The sequence below is a fragment of the Galeopterus variegatus genome, unplaced genomic scaffold (assembly GCF_000696425.1).
Source record: "Galeopterus variegatus unplaced genomic scaffold, G_variegatus-3.0.2 Scaffold1180, whole genome shotgun sequence".
NCBI lineage: Eukaryota > Metazoa > Chordata > Mammalia > Dermoptera > Cynocephalidae > Galeopterus > Galeopterus variegatus.
Window position 1 is genome coordinate 170,802 of NW_007727291.1, and position 22,978 is coordinate 193,779.

General features: G+C 52.0%; 2 protein-coding genes across 3 annotated transcripts in view; one reads left to right on the top strand and one right to left on the bottom strand.

Annotated features, from left to right (window-relative positions):
* Positions 1–5,610, top strand: part of NOSIP (nitric oxide synthase interacting protein) — a 7,098-nt gene extending 1,488 nt beyond the window's left edge. The window contains exons 3-10 of one of the 2 annotated variants that reach the window (XM_008575400.1): positions 877–947; positions 1,519–1,624; positions 2,964–3,045; positions 4,238–4,397; positions 4,488–4,600; positions 4,690–4,943; positions 5,056–5,164; positions 5,502–5,610. In XM_008575400.1, coding sequence (XP_008573622.1) covers positions 877–947; positions 1,519–1,624; positions 2,964–3,045; positions 4,238–4,397; positions 4,488–4,600; positions 4,690–4,943; positions 5,056–5,164; positions 5,502–5,573 — 967 coding nt within the window. In that variant the 3' untranslated portion in view covers positions 5,574–5,610. The remainder of the gene's footprint in view (positions 1–876; positions 948–1,518; positions 1,625–2,963; positions 3,046–4,237; positions 4,398–4,487; positions 4,601–4,689; positions 4,944–5,055; positions 5,165–5,501) is intronic. The other variant, XM_008575401.1, reaches the window with a different exon arrangement.
* Positions 5,611–9,651: 4,041 nt separating this feature from the next.
* RCN3 (reticulocalbin 3, EF-hand calcium binding domain) lies at positions 9,652–22,975 on the bottom strand. The gene is made up of 7 exons (XM_008575402.1): positions 22,613–22,975; positions 21,957–22,204; positions 19,003–19,205; positions 17,638–17,810; positions 13,491–13,551; positions 10,450–10,649; positions 9,652–10,225 (listed from the first exon to the last, which is right to left on the bottom strand). The coding sequence occupies exons 2-7, from the start codon at positions 22,196–22,198 to the stop codon at positions 10,118–10,120; spliced, it is 987 nt and encodes a 328-aa protein (XP_008573624.1). The 5' UTR covers positions 22,199–22,204; positions 22,613–22,975; the 3' UTR covers positions 9,652–10,117.
* Positions 22,976–22,978: the final 3 nt, after the last annotated feature.

Below are 22,978 nucleotides of genomic sequence, written 5' to 3' on the forward strand. Positions count from 1 at the left end.
AAAAAAAAAAAAAAAAAAAAAAAAAAAGTATAGATAGAGGCAGTACACCTCTATATACACTAAAAGCCACTGAATTGTAAACTTTAAAAGGATGAGTTTTATGGTATGTGAATTATATCTCAATAAATCCATTTACAAAGTGGGAGTGGGGGCGTGGGTTATATACCCAGTTGTCGGGGCTGATGATCAAAGCACAATGGCACAGTGTTGACAGTCCTTGGACCTGGGTGGTGGGTATGTGGGGGTTCTTGTTTACTTCGTATGTGTTTGAAAAGTTCCAGAATAAAAAGTTTCGTTTTTATTTTTTATTTTATTTATTTATTTATTTATTTTGTCTTTTTGTGACCGGTAAGGGGATCGCAACCCTTGGCTTGGTGTCGTCCGCACCAGCCATCCCTATATAGGATCCGAACCCGCGGCGAGAGCGCCGCTGTGCACCCAAGCGCTGTGCTCTCCCGAGTGCGCCACGGGGCCGGCCCTTGTTTTTATTTTTAATGGGCCCCAGCCTGGGGGTGGGGGGTCTGCCCTTCCTCTTTTTTAATTTTTCATTAAATGGCACAGCCAACCCAGTTAGCTAGTCTGAAGTAGTAGCCGGGATTTGAACCCGGTCACCCCTCCCAACCTCCAAACAAGCAGTTCTTTTGTTGCTAAAGGTTGCTTTTTGGTATATAAATGAGTTTAGGTCAGTCTGGAAGGGAGACTTCCTGGAGGAGGCCTAGTGACCCCGTGCCACTGGTTTCTCCTCTCACTCTCACCCTTCCCCTGACCCCAGCTTTCCCATCTGAGGGTTCAGATCAGCTCTGAGGGGCATAAAGTTCTTCCCTGTACCAGCTGCTTCCAGTCACCACAGCCCTGCAACTGTCCTTTCCTCCCTAGGATGACGAGGCATGGCAAGAACTGCACCGCAGGTGCTGTCTACACCTACCACGAGAAGAAGAAGGACACAGGTACAGGCACAAATGTGTCCTGAAGTCACAATCTCACTTTACGCCTCTGGTTTTGCTTTCTGTGTGTCCCTGTCCCCACCCCCCCATCCACACTGATGTCCATGACCGTATACTAGTAACAGCCCACGTTCCAGTTCCCCCCACTGGCAGGTACTTCCTTATGTGCTTTCTGTACATAACTCATTTAAACCTCCTAGCATGGTGACAGCGAGGTATCACTGCTGTTTTCACCATGTTCCAGAGGAAGAAACTGAGGCCCAAAGAGGTGCAGATACTCGAGCTTGGACACAGCCAGAAAAGCCAAGGGGAGTCAGCTGGCAGCAACTCCACCAAGCTGCCACTCAGTGACAGGGCCTGTCACTTACCTTCTGGAGATTAACGCCTTCCTGTGGCTTGTGTAGCCCCTGCTGAAACACATAGACATACAGCTCTTGACTGCCTGTTTCTCTCTGAGTCTTCCCACCCCCACCTTCACCCCTGAGTTCTCTTTGTGCCTCTCTCTTGGACTTTGTAGAGAGGCACATCTCCTGTCCCTCTGCCCCTCCATCACTCTGCCCATCTGTGTCCCCAGCGGCCTCAGGCTATGGAACCCAGAACATTCGACTGAGCCGGGATGCCGTAAAGGACTTTGACTGCTGCTGCCTCTCTCTGCAGCCCTGCCATGATCCTGTCATCACGTGAGCTGGGAACCAGGGTTGCAGGGTTAGGGTAGGGAGGGCAAGGGAACTGCACAGAGCGGGCCACCTACATAGCCAGGGTGCCCAGGGTGAGCCATTTAACCTCTCAGAGCCTCGGTGTTCTTGTCTGAAACATGGGCATGATCCAAGTATCTGTTTGATTGCACATGGAAAAGAATACATTTGTAATAGGGTATGGGGCTCTTGGAACATTGCCTGGACCATAGTAACAGTTCACATCGTGGAGAACTTGCCATTACCTGCCTCTGATGGTAGGGCAAAGGCTCCAGCAGGATAACAGGTATAAGGTGCTTAGTCCAATGACTAAATATGTGCTCAATTACTGGTATATTTTATGAGATAGTAGTGAGAGTAGACTGTCGTTGACGGTCCCCAAGGCCACCTTCAGGTTCAACTGTTTGCTAGAAAAACTTACAGAATTCAGCAACACTGTTATATTCATGGTAACAATTTATTACAATGAACGGATACAGATTAAAATCAGCAAAGGAAAAAGGCACATAGGGCAGAGTCCAGGGCACAAGTTTCCAGCTGTCCTCTTCCAGTGGAGTCGCATGAACAGCACTTAGTTCTCCCAGCCATGATGTGTGACAACACACATGGAGTATTGCCAACCAGGGAAGCTCACCCAAGCCTTGGTGTCCAGGGTTTTATTTTATTTATTTATTTTTTGAAAGGATGACCGGCAAGGGGATCTTAACCCTTGACTTGGTGTTGTCAGCACCAGGCTCTCACAGGTGAGCGAACCGGCCATCCCTATATGGGATCCGAACCCGTGGCCTTGGTGTTATCAGCACCGCACTCTCCCGAGTGAGCCACGGGCTGGCCCTAGTGGTGTCCAGGGTTTTTATCAGGGTTCAGTCATGTAGGCCTGGCTGACTGTGCATGTGGCTGACCTTAGTTTCCAGCTCCTCCAGAGGTCAAGCTGTTATGCATGCCCAAGGCCCCAGGTAAACAAAGACAGTCTTACCAGGCAGGACATTCCAGAGGCTTAGAGTTTCCCTCCCAGGAGCCAGTCAAGGGCCAGTCTTTTCTTTGGAAAGTGCAGGGTTTGGTCATCCCAGGCCTGCTAAGTTAACTGCACAAGACTTTCCCTACACAACACAGCATTCTACAAAGCCACAAGGATTAAAGCAGTGTGGTCCTGGCACAAGAATTCACGTCAGAGAGCTGAGCTGAGCACTGAGTGAGATGCTGCCTGTCAGATGCTTAGTGGGCACCCAGGGCGGGGAGCTGATGTTTGGCATGTGATTATTAACCCCTGGCTGTGTGGCCTGGGCCAGGTCCATGTTTTTCTCACTGCACCCTCTCTGTGCAGCCCAGATGGCTACCTGTATGAGCGTGAGGCGATCCTGGAGTACATTCTGCACCAGAAGAAGGAGATTGCCCGGCAGATGAAGGTGATGGGGATAAGGAGAAGTGGGCACAGCTGGGCAGGCAGTTTTGATTCTGAGCTCACAGGCAGAACCACCCTGGGCCCTCTGATCTCATTTCTTCCTTTTCCTTTGTGGGATTTTATCTGTGCTGTTCCTTCTGCCCGGCACACCATTTTTCTCCCACTTCTTGCTAGATCCTTCTCACACTCCAGATTTCAGCCAAGGCACTGCCTCTGACCTGCTAACCCAGGGCCCCAAAGGTCTGCCCTAGTCGCCTCTTCCCTTGGCAGTTGGCAGAGTTGTAACTGTACATGCAGCTGTCTGACAGGGGCCCACTCTCCCCATTAGGCTGCAGGCCCTGGGAGCGGGGAACAAGTCTTGCCCACCCAGTGGTCCTAGGTCCTTGGTAAAGACTCGCCATATGAGTGGATATCACCTCATCTCACTGGGCTTTGGTTTCATTATCTGTAAAATGAGCAGACAGGGCTGAATTAGAGGATACTGCAGGGCACATGAGAAGTGCACACAGATAAGAATCTTCCAGACATTTTTTCAGAGCCAGGCCTGGCCTTCCATGGGCAAATCCAATTTGGTGCATGGGGAACCCTGTTTATCCCCTTGTTTGAGGCACAGTGGGTCTATTTCCTTCCTTCTCCTGCCTGGTTTCCTGAAGCTCACGAAACACTGAGGGTCAGATTGTTGTTCAGCTTTTTTCTCAAGTGAGTGGCTATGCCTGTGTCCTCCGCATGGTCTGGTGCCTATCCAGTTGCTGCTCCTCATGGTGACCATGTGGAGGCCCTTCTGGGCATCGGTCACTATCATTGTTACCTCAGCCAGCTGGGTGGCCCCAGGGCGGTGTCAAGAGCTGCAGCACCTCCCGGCATGTGCCTTGTGAGGGCAGGGCTGAGCCAGGATGGCTTTAACTCCCCTCATCCTCACACACTGCCCAGCACATCACACCGCTGCATAGACATGAGCTCCTCATTCCCTGGATGTCGAGTCTCTTTCTCCATGGAATGCTGTACAGCCAGTTAACGGTTCATGCCCAGGCAGTCACCAACCCCAGCCAAACAGTGCCTTTGTCAGAGGGACCCTGTGTGGGCCTCAGTTTATCCAGCTGTGAAATGGGAAGAACCAACCCCCAGCCTCCCTGAGGGTGGTCCAGACTCACAACGCACAGGACATGCTTTGCTCACTTTCCCTGCCTGCCCCCCAGGCCTACGAGAAACAGCGGGGCGCCCAGCGAGAGGAGCAGAAAGAGCTGCAGCGGGCAGCAGCGCAGGACCAAGTGCGGGGCTTCCTGGAGAAGGAGGCGGCCATCGTGAGCCGACCCCTCAACCCTTTCATGTCCAAGGCTCCCTTGGGGACCAGCCCAGGTGACAGGGAGCGAACTTGTGGGTGGGTGCAAGATCCGAGGCTGGGTGCTTTTCAGGGCCCAGTATCCGAGCCCCTCTCTAACCCGACAGATGATGCCCAACCTGGGCCCAGCGGGTGTCCCCCAAGCAAGGACAAAGTGCTGCCCAGCTTCTGGATCCCATCGCTGACTCCCGAGGCCAAGGCCACCAAGCTGGAGAAGCCGGTGAGCCCCCTCAGCTGCACTGCACCCACTTTGCCAGAGAGGGCCAGGGTCCCCCAGTATCCCAAGGGTCCCCCTCTCCTCCCTCACAGGGACTCCACCCTCCGTCCACCTGGCACCAGCCCTGCCTGCTGAGCCTGTGGCTCTCCTCTACACAGTCGCGCACGGTGACCTGCCCCATGTCGGGGAAGCCGCTGCGCATGTCAGACCTGACGCCTGTGCGCTTCACGCCGCTCGACGGCTCGGTGGACCGCGTGGGGCTCATCACGCGCAGCGAGCGCTACGTGTGCGCAGTGACCCGCGACAGCCTGAGCAACGCCACGCCTTGCGCTGTGCTGCGGCCTTCGTGAGTCACCTGGGGAGGGAGGGAAGGGTCCACAGGGGGACCTGCGGGACAGGAATAGGCATGGGGGGAGTGGCTTTCCTGGGCAGCCTCTGATCGGAGTCCCTCACCGCAGTGGGGCCGTGGTCACCCTCGAGTGCGTGGAGAAGCTGATTCGGAAGGACATGGTGGACCCAGTAACTGGAGACAAGCTCACAGACCGCGACATCATCGTGCTGCAGCGGGTGAGCTGCCCGCCGCGTCCTCTCCACTTCTCTCCGGTTCTCTCTGCCCCTCCCCGGCTCCACAAGGCCCCGCCCACTCACCTTCCCACGCAATCGCTTTCTACCCCTGGACTCCGCCCCTTCTCGTTAGGCCCCGCCCCTTCTCGTTAGGCCCCGCCCCTCCTCCCCTCGCTTCCTCTCCGGGCCTGGCTCCTTCACCCCAGGGTTCTACTCCCCACCCTCCTTTTACCCTGCGTTCCACTTCTCTTTGACCCTGTTCGGATCCCAACCGCCACCTGGAACCCTGCCTTCAGCCCCAGCCCTGCCTCGACCTCGCTCTTCTCCCCTCTTTCCCCAGGGCGGCACCGGCTTCGCGGGCTCCGGAGTGAAGCTGCAGGCGGAGAAGTCGCGGCCCGTGATGCAGGCTTGAGTGCGCGGGGGAGACCAAATAAACCGGCTTGGGTGTGCGTGGACGTGTGGTGCCTTCATTTGCCCCCAGACGTGGTAGGCAAGGAAGCCGCTCAGACGGCATGCACGCTGGAAGGACTCGAGTTTGAAAGAGTGGGCTAGGAATGTTGAATGTGGTCTCACGCTAAGACAAGGCATAGCATTAAAATCGGTTAAGAGTAGCCAAAGTCAAAGTCTGAGCCTCGACCATACGAAGGCGCCACCTTAATAGGCTGAATGGAAATTGCCTGGAGACCTTTTTTAAGTTTCCCCGAGTGATGCAAAGTTTAAAGCACAGGAGATGTCCAGGAGGAACACGTGTCTTTATGCAGTAAAGCATGATAAGACACACAGAGGAAATAGGGTGCTGTGAGAGAGAGCCACGGGCTCCCAGCCTAGAAAACATGGTCAGGAACACCCCTTCCCCCACATTTGGCTGCTGGAGGGTGGTGATAAGACACACAGAGGAAATAGGGTGCTGTGAGAGAGAGCCACGGCCTCCCAGCCTAGAAAACATGGTCAGGAACACCCCTTCCCCCACATTTGGCTGCTGGAGGGTGAAAAGGAAGAGGAAACCGCAAGTGCAAAGACCCAGAGGCAGCAAAGAACTTTGCTGATTTGAAGAGCAGAGAGCGAAGGGGAGAGGGTGGGGGAGGGGGAGAGTGGGAATCTGGCCTGGTGGTGTTCAGAAGACTGGGAATGCAGGGGCAGCCCTGAAAACTGTTTTAATAACCTTTTATTCACAAAGCAGTCCCTGGGCAGTGTGCAACGTACAGTCAATCAAAGATTTAAGAAATAAAGGCTTACCATTCCATCCTCCGGGAGCAATACCCAGGTCCTGTCCTTTGTGGTCTTTGTGAGAGCACACATGAAATTTTCAACCAAAGCGAGGTCAGTGCACATACAGTCTCTACCTTTACATTTCTTTTTTTTTTTTTTTTTCCTTTTTGTCTTTTTTTACTGACTGGTAACGGGATCGCAACCCTCAGTGTTGCACCCGTACCGGGGACGGGCAACGGGATTGCAACCCTCGGTGTTGCGCCCGCACCGTGCTCAGCCAGTGAGCGGGAACTGGTCTCCACATGGGATCCGAACCCTCGGCGGGAGCACCGCCACACTCCCAAGCGACCGGGCCTGCCCTCTACCTTTACATTTCAATAAATGGTCTTCTCATCTAATGCCCAGATGCAATTCAAAGGACCAGGATGCAATCAAGGACCATGAAGTGTCCTTGACTGCTGTTTGGTCAGTCCCGTGGCTGATGGCAGGGCCAGGCAGTGCATCTAGCTGCAGGGAAAGGTTATAGCAGGAGGGCAGTTTGTGTCATCCTTGCACCCTGGGGAGTCCCCCATATCTGGCATTCCCCCCCCCCAGGCACTTCTAGAATCTTCCCTTGGTCTCGGAGAGCCCCATTCTCCACTCCTGGGCCCCCAGTCCACCTGCCCAGTTGCCACTGATATTCAAGAAGCCTTGTAACCTGGGCCTGCCAGTCTACAGTCCCCCTGAATCCTTGCCAAGGCCCTGGGAGAGGGGTGCTTGTACCCATTTCACAGAACAGGCCACAGGCCATGAAGACACAACATGCACAAAGTCACACCTGCTCAAGGAAGTGATAGAAGCCAAGTTCACCCAGACACCAGTCTCAGTCCTGCCCTTACCTCCATCCTTTGTACCCTCCCTCCCACAATTGTCCCCGTCTACCATCCCAGTGACCTCTCCAACCTAGCAAGCTCCTACCCCATCCCTCTATGACCCACAGTGCTTCAGATCATTCCCTCTTTTCCTAAAGATCCCCAGTTCTTGTCCTCTATTCTGCAACCCTTCAACCACCCCTGAGTGCTTCCAGTTTCCTCTCAGCCTCCTAAGAACTCTGCTCGTGTTCATATGTGGCATAGACCACCCTGTCCCAAAGAAAAATTCCAAGGGTTTCCAATCTTGCACCTTTATTTCCTCCAAAGAATCTAAATCTCACTCCTTTATTAACAGACCTATTGACACAACCATTGTGGGAGGGGGGCAGAGAGGTCAAGGTCCTCACTTCAAGAAATAGGTTACTAGGAAGGGAAAGGAGGAGAAGGGAAAAAAGAAAAAAGAAATAGGTTTCTGTCTGTTGGTTAAGATTTCAAAGGTACCCAGGAGAGGAGGCACAAATGGAACCGCAGCTTCTGCTGCAGCAGAAGAGAGAGACGGGAAGTGAGACAAATCTTGTCTTTTCTGAGCGAGGTTCCTTAGACAGTGGTCTAAAGTTCAGAGCAAGAACTGGGTTAAAGAGAAAAAAAATCTGGTGAAGATTTCACGTGAAAAAGTAGATTTCCATCTCTTTTTTAAAAATCAGCTTAGCGATTCCACTTCTAACTATATACCCTCCCACTAGGGGGGAGCACCATCCTGACTTCTAATCCCCTAAGTTGGTTTTGCCTGTTCTTGAATTTTCTATAAATACAATCACATGGTGTCTGCTCTTCTGCATCCAATTCTTTTGCTCAGCATAACGTTTGTGAGATTCCTGCATGCACTTGGGTATGTTGAGGTCATTCTTGCTTGTTGCTGTGTGGTGTCCCCTGGGCAAAGTCTCCACTATGCATTTATCCCCTCCCCTGTTGATGAGCACGTGGCTTGTTTCCAGTTTGGCGCTATTATAAACAAAGCTGCTATAAATTTTATTTTGGTGACCTTATCCTTATATTTCTGTTTGGGATCCACCAGTAGTGGAATTGCTGGGACAGAATTAAAGTATGTTCAGCTCTAAAGAAGAATTTAACCAGTGGGTCATGAGGCAGCTGAAAGAATAAATGACACGATAGTCTCTCATCCGAATGCCTAGAATGTCCTCTCCTTCCACCCCTGCCCTAGCTCAGCAGCGGAGCCTCTAATTACCCTCCTCTGCTCAGGACCATCCAGTGGCTCCCAGGTGACTAAGAAGAAACTCTGTCCCTCTTCTCTCTGGGTCTCTCTCCCCCTCCTTCTGGGTCTTTTCCTCCCACCCTCTCCCTGTCACTCACCCCATTCCAGCCACTGGCCTCCTCGCTAACGCTCAGACACACCAGGCCAGTCCTTCCTCAGGGCCTTTGCACTTGCTGTTCCCTCTCCCTGGAGTGCTCTTCCTCCAGATGTCCCCATGGCTCCCTCCCTCACTCCATTTACCACTGAGGCCTTTCTCGGCCACTCGGTTATCAGAACATTGCCACAGTTCCTACCTCCTTACCCTGCTTCATAGCGTCTTTTACTCTGTGACACATTTTATGCTGCTGCATCTCTGCTTTCCCACAGAACTCGAGCTGAGAGGGCAGGGCTTCCTGTCTGGCTTGGGTATTGCAGAGTCTGAGCTGCTAGCTTTATTTTTCATCTAGAAATGAACACCCTTAAGCCCCACCAATACCCAGAACTCCCCCTTCCAATACCTCAGCCCCCAACTTCCAGCATGCTCTTCTCCCAGTCACAACCCCCAATTCCTCCCCAGGGCCCATGACACCCCCACAGAGAGACAGACACACAGAGGCAGCCCCAGCACTGGATTTTATTGCCTCCCTGGCAGAGGGGAGGTGTCCTTGGGACAGTGCTGGGCGGGCCGGGGCTGGGGCTGGGGCTGAGGCTGGGAGAGTTTTTCAGTCTGTGATTGAGGCTCAGATTTGGAGCTGGGGTGGGTAGTAGAGGCTTGTGGAGGCTGAGCTTGGGTTGAGGGTCCTCAACCACTTTTTACAACCGATGAATCTACATTGACACATTACTGTCACCCACAGACCATAGTTTACATTAGGGTTCGCTCTTAGTGGAAGGATTTTTACTCACTTCTACCACGCTAAACTTTTCACAAATTATTTTTAAATTCTAATTACATGTACTTCACAAATAAGTAACATATTGATGTGGTTAAATGCCCAAAAGATGTAAAAAAAGGTAAGAGATCTCCTCCCCTCCCTTGTCCCCCCACCCCATTTCCCAGTCCCATTCCTTTTCTTTTTTGTTTTTTTTTTAAAAAAGATGACCGGTAAGGGGATCTTAACCCTTGACTTGGTGTTGTCAGCACCACGCTCAGCCAGTGAGCGAACCGGCCATCCCTATATGGGATCCGAACCCGGGGCCTTGGTGTTATCAGCAGCACACTCTCCCGAGTGAGCCACGGGCCGGCCCCCCATTCCTTTTCTTGTGTCTCCCATTTCTAGATCTTCTCTGAGGGTCTATGGCCAGGCTGTTAGGAGCAGGGACTCAGATTTGCAACTGGGGTGTGTAACGGAGGCTCTTAGAGGCTGAGTTTGGGGTGAGGGTCCCTGGGTCTGGGCTGGAAGATTCCACCATTCAGAAATTAGTGTCACTCACACTCTGGGTCTGGGAGAGCCCCTGAGGCAGGGTGGGGAGAACTGGGAATGTCTCAAGGAGAGAAACTGACCCAGGTGGTTCCCTGAGAGCCCAGGGGTAGGAGGACACAGCAGCATCCCTCGGGGCTGGGAGAGGGAGGGGGCCGGCCACTGTCGCCCCTCCTCAGGGGGTCCCATGGGGCTCTGAGGCTGTGGCGGAGCACGTCAGAACTCAAAGCTCATCATGGTGCCGTGTCAGGTCCTCGCCATAGTTGGTGGCTTGGCTGCCCACAAACATGTTCCAGTTGCCCAGGATCTCAGCTTTGCTCAGACGCCCGTCCTGGAGGGAGGGTCAGAGATCAATGGGGATGACATGAAGCCCTGCCTGCATCTAAGTACGTCCCCCAGGTCTCTGTGACCCTTCCTCTCTGGGTCCCCCATTCCTCTCTCTACGTTCCTCTTTCTCTATCCCACAGAACAGGGACCACTGCTGCTCAAGCCCAGGTCTTGCTCGTTTCTGTCTACCCAGCCCAGCGCCTGCCTGCGCGGCCCACATCAGCATACCTTGTCCGAGTCGCTCTCTTGTAGCAAGTGGTTGGCTTCTACCAGTGGCTGGTCTTGGGACGGGGGCAGCACCCAGTAGCCAACCTCACTCCCATCCAATCGCCCGTCCTTGTTCAGATCCCGGAAGTCCCGGAACTGCTGCCGTTCTGTCTGCACCCAGGCCGGCTCTTCCTCCCCAGGCTCCGCCGAGTACAGATCCGCTGGGGGCCAGGAGAGCGGGGGGTCAGGGGCAGCTCCAGGGCAAGCGGACCCCAGGTCCAATCCTGGCTCTAACACTTCCTGGCCTGTGACCTTGGGCCACTCACCTCTTTCAGTGGGATTAGTAACAAAACCTGATTTACAGGCAATCATTATGTTACATGTGAAACTGATTTTATTGATTGAGTGATAGATGGATTTGATACCTGTGAAATAGTGTGTGTCTCGGGTAGCACACAGTAAGCCTCCATATGAAGGCGGAAGGAGTGGAGATTTTTCTGGCCAGATATTAGTCTTAGTACAGCTTGTCTCACTCTAAGAACCTCCCTCAAGATTGCTGGAGCTTCTCATTTGTTTCAATTATTTGTAAATGGCAGCTGGCTGGTGCTGGGATCCGAACCCAGTTATAAGTCTGTGCTCTAACCAACTGAGCTAACCCGTCATCCCCGCTCCACGATGCTTTAATCCACCTGACACACTGTAGAGGTGGCTGATCGTTCATGCTCTGTCTCGTCAGGAGGGAGGGTATGTTTGTTTCACAGCTGTCTCCCTCGGACCTCCAACAGTGTCTGGCAGGTACTCCCTAAACGTTTGCTGAACAAATTGGTGTCATTACTGTATTTCATTGATTACTGTATTTCATTGAATGCCCCCCCGCCCAACATTTTAGCCTCTCTGATTTGGGCTGTGCCTTATAAGTCAAGACATAGTTTAATTGGCAGCTTTTAGTTTCTTTCTTCATCATGTGTAAAAGGTAGGCCTATCTTATAAATGAGATGGCATCTTATATTACAGGAAATACGATACTATTATAATTTTTATTTTTTATATTTCCTCTCTTTTTTTTGCAGCTGGCCAGATGATGATGATGATGATGATGATGATGATGACGACTTCCCATTTGTTTTGACATGAACTCCCTAGTCCCTAAGGCTCTGCTTGTCCCTCACTGGCCACCTGTGTCCTTCTCAATGCATTGACCCCTTTCCTATCTCAGGGCCTTTGCCTGTGCTGTTCCTTCCACCAAGGATGCAGGTTCCCCAACTCTTTCTCTGTCTCTCACCCCCAATCCCTGTCTCAGTTCAATGCAGTAAACAGTCACCCCTAGGGTGCCAGGATCACCAAGAGGGGACAGATACTTGATGTCCAAAAAGTGCCAAGGGCTGATCACCCTCTTAATGGGAGCTACTACCTCCCGGCCCCATATGCTGGTATTTGTGCTAAGCTCTGGACATGAGTTTACTTGCTAAATCCAAGCGGGAACCATACGTGGTCCTATGTGATGGGTGCTCTATTACCCCCATTTACAGATGAGGAAACCGAGGCTCAGAGAGGCTGAGGAAACTTTTTAGTCACATGGCTGGGAGGAGGCAGGGGGGAAGCAGGCAGGCTGGCTCTGCACCCCCCAGCTCCCCCATCTTCCCTGACACTGCCCCCCAGCGCCAGGTAGGTCAGCACCCGTGAAGCCCCCTCAGTCCTCTTCACTCAAATCCTTCCCAGTACCATTCAGCACTTTTATTTTTTTTTTTTAATTTATTTTTTTTTTTAAAGATGACCGGTAAGGGGATCTTAACCCTTGATTTGGTGTTGTCAGCACCACGCTCAGCCAGTGAGCGAACCGGCCATCCCCATGTGGGATCCGAACCCGGGGCCTTGGTGTTATTAGCACCGCACTCTACCGAGTGAGCCACGGGCCGGCCCTCAGCACTTTTAAATATACATTTCCTTGGGGAATCCTGGAGTCCTGCCTGCCTATCCCCCAGGCTGCAATTAAACAGGCAAGGACTGGATTGGTTCTGCCCATGTCTGTGTCCCCAGAGCCCCACAAGGAAGGGAGCAGCACAGCCTGGGCTGGACACAAGTCCTGCTCCTCCTCTGGCTGGCAGATGACCTCAGTCAAGTGTCTTACCCTTTGGGCCTCAGCTTCCTCCTCTGGAAAATGGGGTGATAATCTCATATGCCCATCTCATAGAGTTGATGTGAGGATTACATGAAATTACAAGATTAACCACTAAAACAGGGTCTCCCGCAGGTGGTAAGTGACTATGTGTCAGCTGTTGTTACTATTCCACTGTGATGTCTGAGTTCTTACCAAAAAAAAAAAAAAAAAAAAAAAAAAAAAAAAGACTCTTATCTTCCTCATAGATGTTAAAATACAAATTACACTTAAAGTGTCTTACCTGCAGTTTTGTTCCATAGAAAACATTCTACAGAAAAATGTTTTTAAGCTTTAAAAAAATTCTGTGCTTAATAGCTTTCCTTGCAGCTAAATTCTTTGTCCCTTAGGGGCAGGGCCAATGGGAAATTTGGGGGAATTGTGAGGGTCCCTCCAACATCCCAAGTAACAGGAGATGCAGTGTTTGCTGTGGAAATGCAGGTTCAAGACAAATCTCCTGAACCCCACCCAACCAAACAGCGCCTCAGCCTTGACTTTGTAGAAACTCCACATCCCCAAGAAGAGACCTTGTCTCTGCATCCTCAACCATCAGTATACAGTAAGTGCTCAATAAATGTTTCCCGAGGCTGGCACATAGTAGATGCTTGATACATGCTTTTGGGGTGTGGCCTACATGTAGCTACTTAATAAAGATTTGGCTGGACTCAGTAAATACAAGCACTCAACAAATGTTTGCTGGGCCTAGCACACAGTAGGTGACCAATAGATGCTTTTTGTGTCTAGCATACAGTAGGCACTTGATAAATGTTTGGTAGATGCATGAACTCAAGCAGTGCCCTGCCCCCAGTTCAGCGGTCCATTGTTCTATTACCGGTGCTATGCATCAGGCTTCATCTATGCCCAGGAGAGGATGGGCATGCCAGGAAGGGAACTGGGCCCCACTCACCGATGTATTCCTCCACTTGGACGTAGCCATCTTTATTCTTGTCCAGGTCCTCCAGGGTTTCCTGGGGAGAAAGAGGCATTGAAGCTGGGGGTTGACGCACCTGTCTCCCATGGAAGGCTGGACCCCTGGGATCAGAATGTGAGGTTCTCTCAGGAGGACTTTAGCTCTGTGATGGCTGTTGGAGGCAGGCATTGGAGCAGTCTCAGTGGGGCAGAGGTGGGAATTTGGGACTTTCTGGGGTATCATAATGATGCAGGCACTACCTGCATTTAGTGGGCGGGAGCCAGGGGACCCCAATGTCCATCAATGCACAGGTTGGTTCCACACAAGCAGTGCTGTCTGGTGTCCCTAAAAACTTTCTCAAGCCCCAGAAAATACTCTTGAAGGGAAGAAACCTCTTTTTTTTTGGCAGCTAGCCAGTATGGGGACCTGAATCCTTGACCTTGGTGTTACCAGCACCACGCTCTCCCAAGTGAGAGGAGAAACCTCTTTATATTTGGCAGAGCCTAGACCCTAAGTCTACTTTGTGTGTAAACACAGAACACTTTGTGGATAATTTTGACACATGCTCAACACCTCTGCTCTTTGTATATTCTGCACTTGTGCAGCAAAATGGCTTCTTTTCCCACTTTTACATTCAAACTCATTCAGCATAAGACAGTGCAGGCGTCTGACGCTTTGCCTTCTAGTGATGTCAAGCTCCAACATTTTAAAGTTGACAGATAAAATACAGTATGCCAGATTACATTTGAATTCCAGATGAACAACAAATAATTCTTTAGTATAAATATGTTCCATACAAATATGTGGGACATATTTATACTACTAGATGAGTTACATTCGAATTTCTTTTTTTTTAAAAGATGACCGGTGAGGGGATCTTAATCCTTGACTTGGTGTTGTCAGCACCACGCTCAGCCAGTGGGAGAACCGGCCATCCCTATATGGGATCCGAACCCGTGGCCTTGGTGTTATCAGCACCACACTCTCCCAAGTAAGCCACAGGCCAGCCCTACATTCAAATTTCAAATAAATAATTTTTTAGTATAAGTATGTCCCAAATATTGTGTGGGACATCCTTATACTAAGCCTAACTATTATGTAAGACATACTTATACTAAAGAATTATTTCTTGGGCCGGCCCGGTGGTGCACTCGGTAGAGTGCGGCACTTGGGAGCGCGGCAGCGCTCCTGCCGAGGGTTCGGATCCCATATAGAGACCGGTCCGCTCACTCGTTGAGTGCGGTGCGGGCGCGACACCGAGGGTTGCGATCCCGTTGCCGGTCACGGTACGGGCATGACACCAAGGGTTGTGATCCCGTTACTGGTCACGAAAAAAGACAAAAAGGAAAAAAAAAAGAATTATTTCTTGTTTATATTACGTGTTATTATAAATTCAAGTGTAACTGAGTGTCCTGTGTTGTTTGCTAAATCTAGTAACTCTACAACACCTACATATTGAAATTCCTGTTATTTATTGCAAGTGAATTTCATTTAGTTTGTTCCTTATAGTACAGTTAGGACTAATATCCACGTTTTGAAATTCTGTGTGTGGGGAGGTGACATTACCTATGAATGAGAGAGACGAGAGCAGAAGTTGGTTAGAGCATGGTGTTACAACATCAAGGTCAAGGGTTCAAATCTCCCCTACTGGCCAGCCAACAACAAAAAAACAAATAAATGTACTTTGTTTTGGCTGGCCAGTTGGCTCAATTTGTTAGAGCACAACCTTGTAACACCAAGGTCAAGGGTTTGGGTCCTCATCCTGGCCAGCTGACAAAAAAAATTTTTAAAAAAAAAGCAGAGAGTCGGGCCGGCCCGGTGGCGCACTGCTATAGTGCACCACTTGGGAAGCACGGCGGCGCTCCCGCCGAGGGTTCGGATCCCACATGCAGACCGGTTCCTGCTCACTGGCTGAGCGAGGCGCGGGAGCAACACCGAGGGTTGCAATCCCGTTGCTGGTCCCAGTCCGGTACGGGGGCGACACTGAGGGTTGCGATCCGTTGCCGGACACGGAAAAAGACAAAAAGGAAAAAAAAAAAAGCAGAGAGTTTAGACTAGGGCTCAGCAAACTTTTTCTGTGAAGGAAGGGCCAGATAATGAATGTTTCTGGCTTTGTGTGCCATATGGTCTCTCTTTCAACAACTCAACTCTGCAGTTGAAGCATGAAAGCAGCTGTATACCACATGTAAACAAATGGGCACCTCTGGGTTACAATAAAACTTTATTTGCAAAAACAAGCTGTGGGCCAGATTTAGCCAGCAGGCTGTAATTTGCCATCCCTGGTTTAGACCAGGGACTCGACTTCCTGGGTTCGAATCCAGACTGTGCTATTTCTTATCTGAGTGATCTCAGGCAAGTCACCTCACCTCTCTGTGTCTAGGTGTCCTTATCTAAAATGAAGGTGACAGCCTACTCCCATAGGGTTGTCATGATGACTAAATCAAAGAAATGGAGGTAAAGGTGTTAGAAGGGTGCCCAGCACACAAGATATGCTCAATCAGGGTTTCTTTCTTTTTTTTTTTTTTAAAAAAAGATGACCGGTGGGCCGGCCCGGTGGCGCACTGGATAGTGCGCCGCTTGGGAAGCGCGGGGTTTCTTAAATAATGTCAGCTCAGGAGAGTAAAGGGGTGTTAAAATATTATCTGCTATAATAGAGGGGCATTGGGCCTCAAAGGGTGGTGGTGGGGGTCCATGGGGTTTGAAAGTGATACTAGGCTTGTCCCTGGCTGGCCTGGGCAGCAAGGTGACACCTCTCCTCTCTGGATCTCAGTGCCCATCCTTGAAACAGGCCAAAAGCCCCACATCAAAGGGCCATTGTGAAGCTGAACAAAACAAGTATATAAAATGCCTAGAAATACCCAACACGACTGCAAATGCACATCCCCGTTGACCCAGCCATTCCACTCCAGAAGTTTTATCCTACAGCTACATTGACATGTGTGTGTAAAATGACATGATGTGTGTTCAAGATTATTCTGCATTCTTTGTAACAACAGCAGATAGGAACCAGCGCTGCTGTCCAGCAGAAGTGGCTAAATAAATTACAACAGAGCAGCAGAGGATTCCTACACAGCTATAGAAATGGAGGAGGCAGTTCCTCAAAGCCTGTATGGAACAGTCTCAGAGAGGTGTTGTTAAGTGAAAGGAAAGAGTGCAGAAACATGTCAGAGCATGCTACCAGTTGTGTAAAAAGGGGGATAAAGAGAATATATTCATGCTTTTGCTTCTGCACTTGATCTTAGCCGAAAGGCCAAGAAGCAATGTTTTTTTTTTTTTTTTTAAAGATGACTGGGATCTTAACCCTTGACTTGGTGTTGTCAGCACCACGCTCAGCCAGTGAGCGAACCGGCCGTCCCTATATGGGATCGGAACCCGTGGCCTTGGTGTTATCAGCACCACACTCTCCCGAGTGAGCCACGGGCTGGCCCTCTCTAGAAATATCTTGGGGAGTGCAGGGGTCCCAAGACCACAGTTTGCGAACCACCAGTCTAGAAGAATATTTTGTGGGTGACAGTGATGTGTCAATGTAGGTTCATTGGTTGTAACAAATGTACCATTTGCTGGGGGATGTGGATAGTCGGGGAGGCTGTATGTGTGTTGGGAGGTAGGGGGCATATGGGAAATCTCCATATTTTCTGCTCAATTTTGCCGTGAACCTAAAACTTCTCTAAAAAATAAAGTCTATTTTTAAAAAGGAAAAGAAAAAAAAATTGTTCCACTACAAAATAGAGCAGGTTTTGGCAAAAAATTATACAGGAATAATAATAATAAAATGAGGGGCCAGCAAGGAGTCTCAGACTAGACACTCCATGTGTGGGGCTTGGATTTTCCTGGGGTACAGCCAGGACTGGGATTCCCTGAGGCACTTCTGGCGATGTGGTCGTCTGAGGGCAGGCTGAGGGCCTGGACCCCAAATATGAGCAAAGGGATGGGAAGGCCCAGCAAGGAGAGATTAGACATTGGGGCTCAGGGAGTAGACATGGGAAATGCCACTCTCCACTAATCTGCATTTGTGGCCTGGGTTCCCTGGGGAAGATGCTGGAGAACTAGGTGACTGCCGGCCCCAAGGTAAGCACTGGGATCAGAAGCCCCAGTCCCAGAAAGGTGTGGGTGGCAGGAAACAGGTGCCTCCAGCCTCACTCACAGCGATCACGATGTCCCTCATGTGAGGGAACTCCTCAGGGTGCAGGAAGGCTGTCAGCTCCTCCCGAGTGGCCATCGAGTCCCCATCCTGGTCAGCTACCCGGAAACGCCGCTCGTCCCGAGCCAGCATCTTTTTGTAGGTCTCTGCATCCTCCACGTCGTGAAATTCTTCACCTGGGGAAGGACAGATTTCAATGAGATATGCTTTAATAGAGGTAATGTCAGGCAGGTTGAGGAAAAAGAAAAAGGAGAGCTACCTCGGGGGCATGAAGACATCCACGAGATTAATAATAATTAATATTTGTTACTGTATAATTTATGACTGGCTGGTTAGCTAACTTGGGAGAATATGGTGCTGGTAACACCAAAGTCATGGGTTCAGATTCCTGTACCAGCCAGCCACCAGAAAAACCCCAAAAATTTATATATAATTTATTATACAAGTTTATAATATATAATAAATTATATCATATATAACATATGTTAGCTAATTTGTAGTGACAGCTTATTAATATGCTAAACTCTTTACCCACAATATTGCATTTAATCCTCACAAAAAGCAAGTAAAGAGGGTTCTTCAATGAGAAAACTGACTTCCAGATAGAGCAAATAACTTGCCCAAGGGCATGCAGCCAGGAATGGTGAACTTTGAGTTGACAGTGGCCAGTTTGGCCCCAATGTCATGCTCTGATGCAGTGTTATATTTACAGGTTGCTTGACAGAGGGGAAAGGCATTTTCATCAGAGGGAACAGTATGTGCACCACATAGAGGTTTGAGGAGCATGGTGAGTTCAGGGAAACCACAGAAGATCCATTTGGGACAGAAAATGCAGAAAAGCAAAGCTGGAGGGTGGGCAAGGCCAGGGTGAGGAGCCAGGACTGTCTCCTGGGGGCCCAGGAGAGCTATGTGAGGTACTGGCTGGAGGGGGAGGCTGGGTCAAGGGACCAGGAGGGAGAGAACGAGAACTGTGGGGGGCCCGGTGTTGGGGCATTGGGACAGAGAGGAGAAACCAAGAGAGTCAGGGTGCAGAGTAAATGGCTTTGGGGTTCCCAGGATGAGAGGTCACAGAGGTCAGGGGTCAGCACGACAGGGCATGAGAGATAGGTGTCCCTGGTCAGCGATCTGAAGTCCCCCAGTCACGAGGTCATAAAGGTCGTGGATCCCAGAATAAAAAGCCAGAGGAGAGGTCAGGGATTGGCGTGTCTCAGAGTGATGAGACCTACCCTTAAAAGTGGGTAGGCCCTGGTCAAGGGTCAGGAATTCTGCGTAAATGGGTTAAGGGTTCTGAAGATGAGGGGGTGGGGGATTCAAAAAGGCCAGGATAACGGTGTGTGTGAGGAGCAAGGGTCAGGGTCTCCCGCGTACCGGGCGCGTAGTGGCCATAGGTGGCGTTGCGCAGCTCCTCCCAACCCACACGCCCGTCGCGGTCCGTGTCGTACGTGTGCCAGGCCGCGCTCACCGAGTCCCGTATGTGTCGCTGCTGCGTGTGCGCGATCCACGCGCGAAGCTCGGCCAGCGACACCCAGCCGTCACCGTCCCCGGCGCGGTCCATGCGGTCCACAATCCGCCTGCGAGCCGGGGCGGGGCATACGTCAGTCTCAGGGCCCGCCCGTCTATGGACCGTCCCATCAGGCTCCGCCCTTCTGGCAGAGCCTCGCCTCCACCCAAGATACACCCCCATATAGGGCTGAAAATGCAGTCCACGATCCCGGGTGCCAGCGAGGGCACATATGCACCCACCGCATGGCACTGCCCGCCCAGCCTAGACTCCGCCCTGGAGGCGAGTCACGCTCTTTCCGATACCTAGCGGGTCTGCGGCGGCAGCGCTGTTTTTTTTCAGGGGTTGGGGGAAGGACCCACAACAATCCAGGGCCACACCCTCCACTCTGGCCCCGCCCCCACCCTGCATATGCTCCACCTTTCGAAGGACTGAGTTGGGGTGGGGATAGGGAGCGGGGCGTCCCACCGCACCCCTCGCCCGCGGTGGACGGACTCCGAACCCCGACCACCACGGCCGCACACTCCCGACCTCCCACCTTCTCGGGTCTCGCCCCACGCCCCGCCCCTCACCGCCGGCCCCTGTCTCCAGAGCCTCACTTCTAACCCCGCCCCGTGTCCCGCCGCTTCCTTAGCAGACCCCTCCCCTCCAGCCCCGCCCCGTGCTGCGTCCCGCAGCTTTCTCCCAGTTTTATACGGCACTGCCCTAGGACTGTTCCCCGCAACCGCGCGGGCTCGGCCTCCGGCCTGTCTTCCACTCCCCATGCTCAGCCGGATTCCTGCGCACCTCTCCATCGCATGTCAATCTATTTCAGGTCCCACCTCACGCCCCTTTCTCCTCTTGGGCCGCTCCCTGGCCCTTCCGCTCTCCCCTGGTGACGCCCGGCCACGGGTCCCGGTCTTCGCCCCGCATCTAACAGAGCGCAGCCCTCCGTCCTGTCATCATTCCCCAGCGCCCGTGGCCCAGTCCCCAAAGTGGAATCCGAGACAGCCGAGCCTGCCCTGGCTTTACCCAGGTCGCCGAGCCCTCCTGCACCGGGCTGTCTCTGGCAGTGTCTGTCAGGGGATGACTCTATTCTCAGGACTCACACCTTTCCTAGCCTGAGGTTCCAGCTGTGGTTAAGAGTGTGGGCTCCACAGCAGACATTCTAAGTCCGAATCCTGCTGCCCACTACTTCTTCTTGCTGGCAGTGTGACTGTGGGCAAGCTACTTGACCTCTCTGAGCCTCAGTTACCCCTCTGTAAAATGGGGATAAACAATAGTACCTACCCCACAGAGTGGTTTTGGGGATTAAGTGATTTAAGCCGTAAAGCACTTAGAACAGTGCCTGGTATTGCAATTAGTGTTAAGCTAAATGTGTTATCCTATGCCCTTCCTCCCCCACCCTCCTTCATCCACCCCCATCCACGACAGTCTTCCTGTGGGCAGATCTGGCCACGACGGCCACTGTCACCCTGATCTAGCCACCATTTTCTCTTGTCTCCCACTTGGATTATTATTATGTTTTTTTCTTCATTTGTTTTTTTCTCTGCCTGCCTTGTTGCAGTCGCTTCATCACTGGGCTCCCTGCTTCTTGCTGCCTACAACCTGTTCCCCACCCTGCAGTCAGAGGGATTCTCTTAAAACCTGTTAGCTTACATCTTCCCTCTACTCAGAACCCTTCCATGGCTTTCATCCCATTCAGAGAAAAGCCCAAGTCTTCACTGTGACCCTAAAAACCCTGCACGATCTGATCCCCTGGCTCGCCCTCTGTCCTCGCCTCCCTCCCTCCCTCTCTCCCTCCCTCCCTCTCTCCCTCCCTTCCTGAGTTCTAGCCATGTGGGCCTCACTCTTCTTCTACCACACCAGGCCAGCAATTGCCTCGGGGCCTTTGCACTCACCATTCCTGCTGCCTGGAATGCTATTCCCCCAGAAACGCACATGACTCACATATTACCTTCTTACTGAAGCCTCCACTGACTCCCCTGCTTAAAATTGCAACCCTCCCCCTCCCCCAACCTCTCCCCTCCACACTTCTTCACTCCCTTGCTTTAATTTTTCTCTTGTGTGTTTATATCTATTTTTTTCTTTCAGACCACAGCAGCTTGTATATTTATCTCTATTTTATGCATTCTATACTTATAGATTTATTGTCTCCCCCACTACAATGTAAACTTCATGAGGTCAGGGATTGCTGTCTGATTTGTCCACTGCTGTGCTTCAGCACCTAGAGCAATGACTGGCACAAAGTGGTGCTCAATAAACATTTGTGGGATGAATGAGCAGCAGTAGGATGCACAGAGAGGGGCTGGTTCCATCGCCTCCCTGCCCTCAGGTCCATTCTGGCCCTGTCTCCCGCACACAGAGGGTGAACAGGCCCTCTTCAGTTTGTGGCAAGACCCCATTCAACACAATTCACCCTGGGACTCGGTGCTAAGTCATCTTCCGTCCTTGTCTGGGCTCCTTACATGCCAAATCTCATTTTCCATGTCAGCCCCTGCCAAGAAGTACTGTTGACCCATTTACAGAGCAGGAAACTGAGGCTCGGGGAGGGTAGGTGTCTGGGACAAAGGAACAAAGGGTGACTTAGGAGCCAGAATCTGAACCCAGATACTGTTGCTGTCCTCTAAAAACATATCTTGAGGCCTCAATCTTAACTTAATTTGTATCTTTCCCAAGGAGGAGAGAGAGAATTTCGTTATTGGAGTCTCACAAAAGCAGAAGTCCAGTGCATGCCATCTCTCTTTCCCGGTCCTCTGACCGTCACCTCATCAATGCACCCATCTCTCTCCCCAACCCCTACCTCTGAACAGGCCACCCACATCCCCTGTTTCTCTCCTACCCCAGACGGGCCTGACTTTCCTCTGGGCTGAGCTGGTCGAATTCCTTCGCCACTTCCCGTCCCAGGAAAGCCTCATGGTCGTACTGGAAGTTCCCGTGGGCGTCATCATGAGGGGCCTCGCTCAGGGGGGTCGCCTGGTGCACCCTCCCCTGGCCATGAGGGACGGCGTCAGGTGACGGCTTCCCCTGGGCCCCACGCCTTAGCAGCAACAGAAGCAGCAAAAGTGATGGTCGCCACATCATCGGTCCCTGCGGAGTGGCGAAAGCCAGGGGTCATTGGTCACAGGGAAGAGGACAGAAACGGGATAGAAGAATAGCGGGGTGGGGGATGGGGTTACCCAGAACAGGACAGAGAGATGGGAGCTGGCCGCAAAGTTTGAGGCTCAAGGAAGGCCGGTAATGGGGAAAAGGAGGGGGAGGTGCTCAGAGATAAAACCAGCTGTGGGGGCCGAATCTCCAGGGAGTCCCACAGCGGCCCCAGAGCCGCAAGAGGGTATTCCAGGGGGAGACGTGGCGCACGTCCCACGCAAAGTGCAGGGTATGATGGTGGCCAGCGAGAGATCAGGCAGGTCCCCGGCGTCACTCCCGGCCTGGACCCTGATCCTCAACCCGAGCCGCCCTCCCTGCACAGGCCCCCGCCCCACCCCCTCCCTTTACCCCGTTATCCAGATTCGCTTCACTCTCCACGCTCCACTCAGTGCTCCCAAAGATGCCCAGTCTGGCCGCGCTCCAGCCAGGCAGCCTCCCGCAGCGCAGAGGCCACGCCTCCCGACCAATGAGCGCGCGCGAAGGCCCCCGCGGGGCGGGGCTAACGCGTGCCGGGAGCCCGCGGACGCCCCTTGCCACGTCCACAGAGGAAAGCGCGTCTGCCCAGCCAAGGCCGGGTGGGCGACGCCTGGGCGACGCGGCTAGGGGGGACTACGACTCCCGGCAGCTGTCGGGGCGCCCTGCCCAACCACCTCCAGTGGCTCTTGCGCCACAGCCTCCCGGAAAATGTATTTTTTTCCCTTTCCTTTGTCATCC

What these genes read in the sequence shown, in the direction of transcription:
- RCN3 (XM_008575402.1), bottom strand. Translation starts at nt 22,198, where the DNA reads ATGATGTGGCGACCATCACTTTTGCTGCTTCTGTTGCTGCTAAGGCGT. An exon ending in GAAAGTCAGGCCCGTCTGGG is followed by an intron (nt 19,206 to 21,956) that starts GTAGGAGAGAAA and finishes CCCGGCTCGCAG; the next exon opens with GCGGATTGTGGACCGCATGG. An exon ending in AAGAGAGCGACTCGGACAAG is followed by an intron (nt 10,226 to 10,449) that starts GTATGCTGATGT and finishes CCCTCCCTCCAG; the next exon opens with GACGGGCGTCTGAGCAAAGC.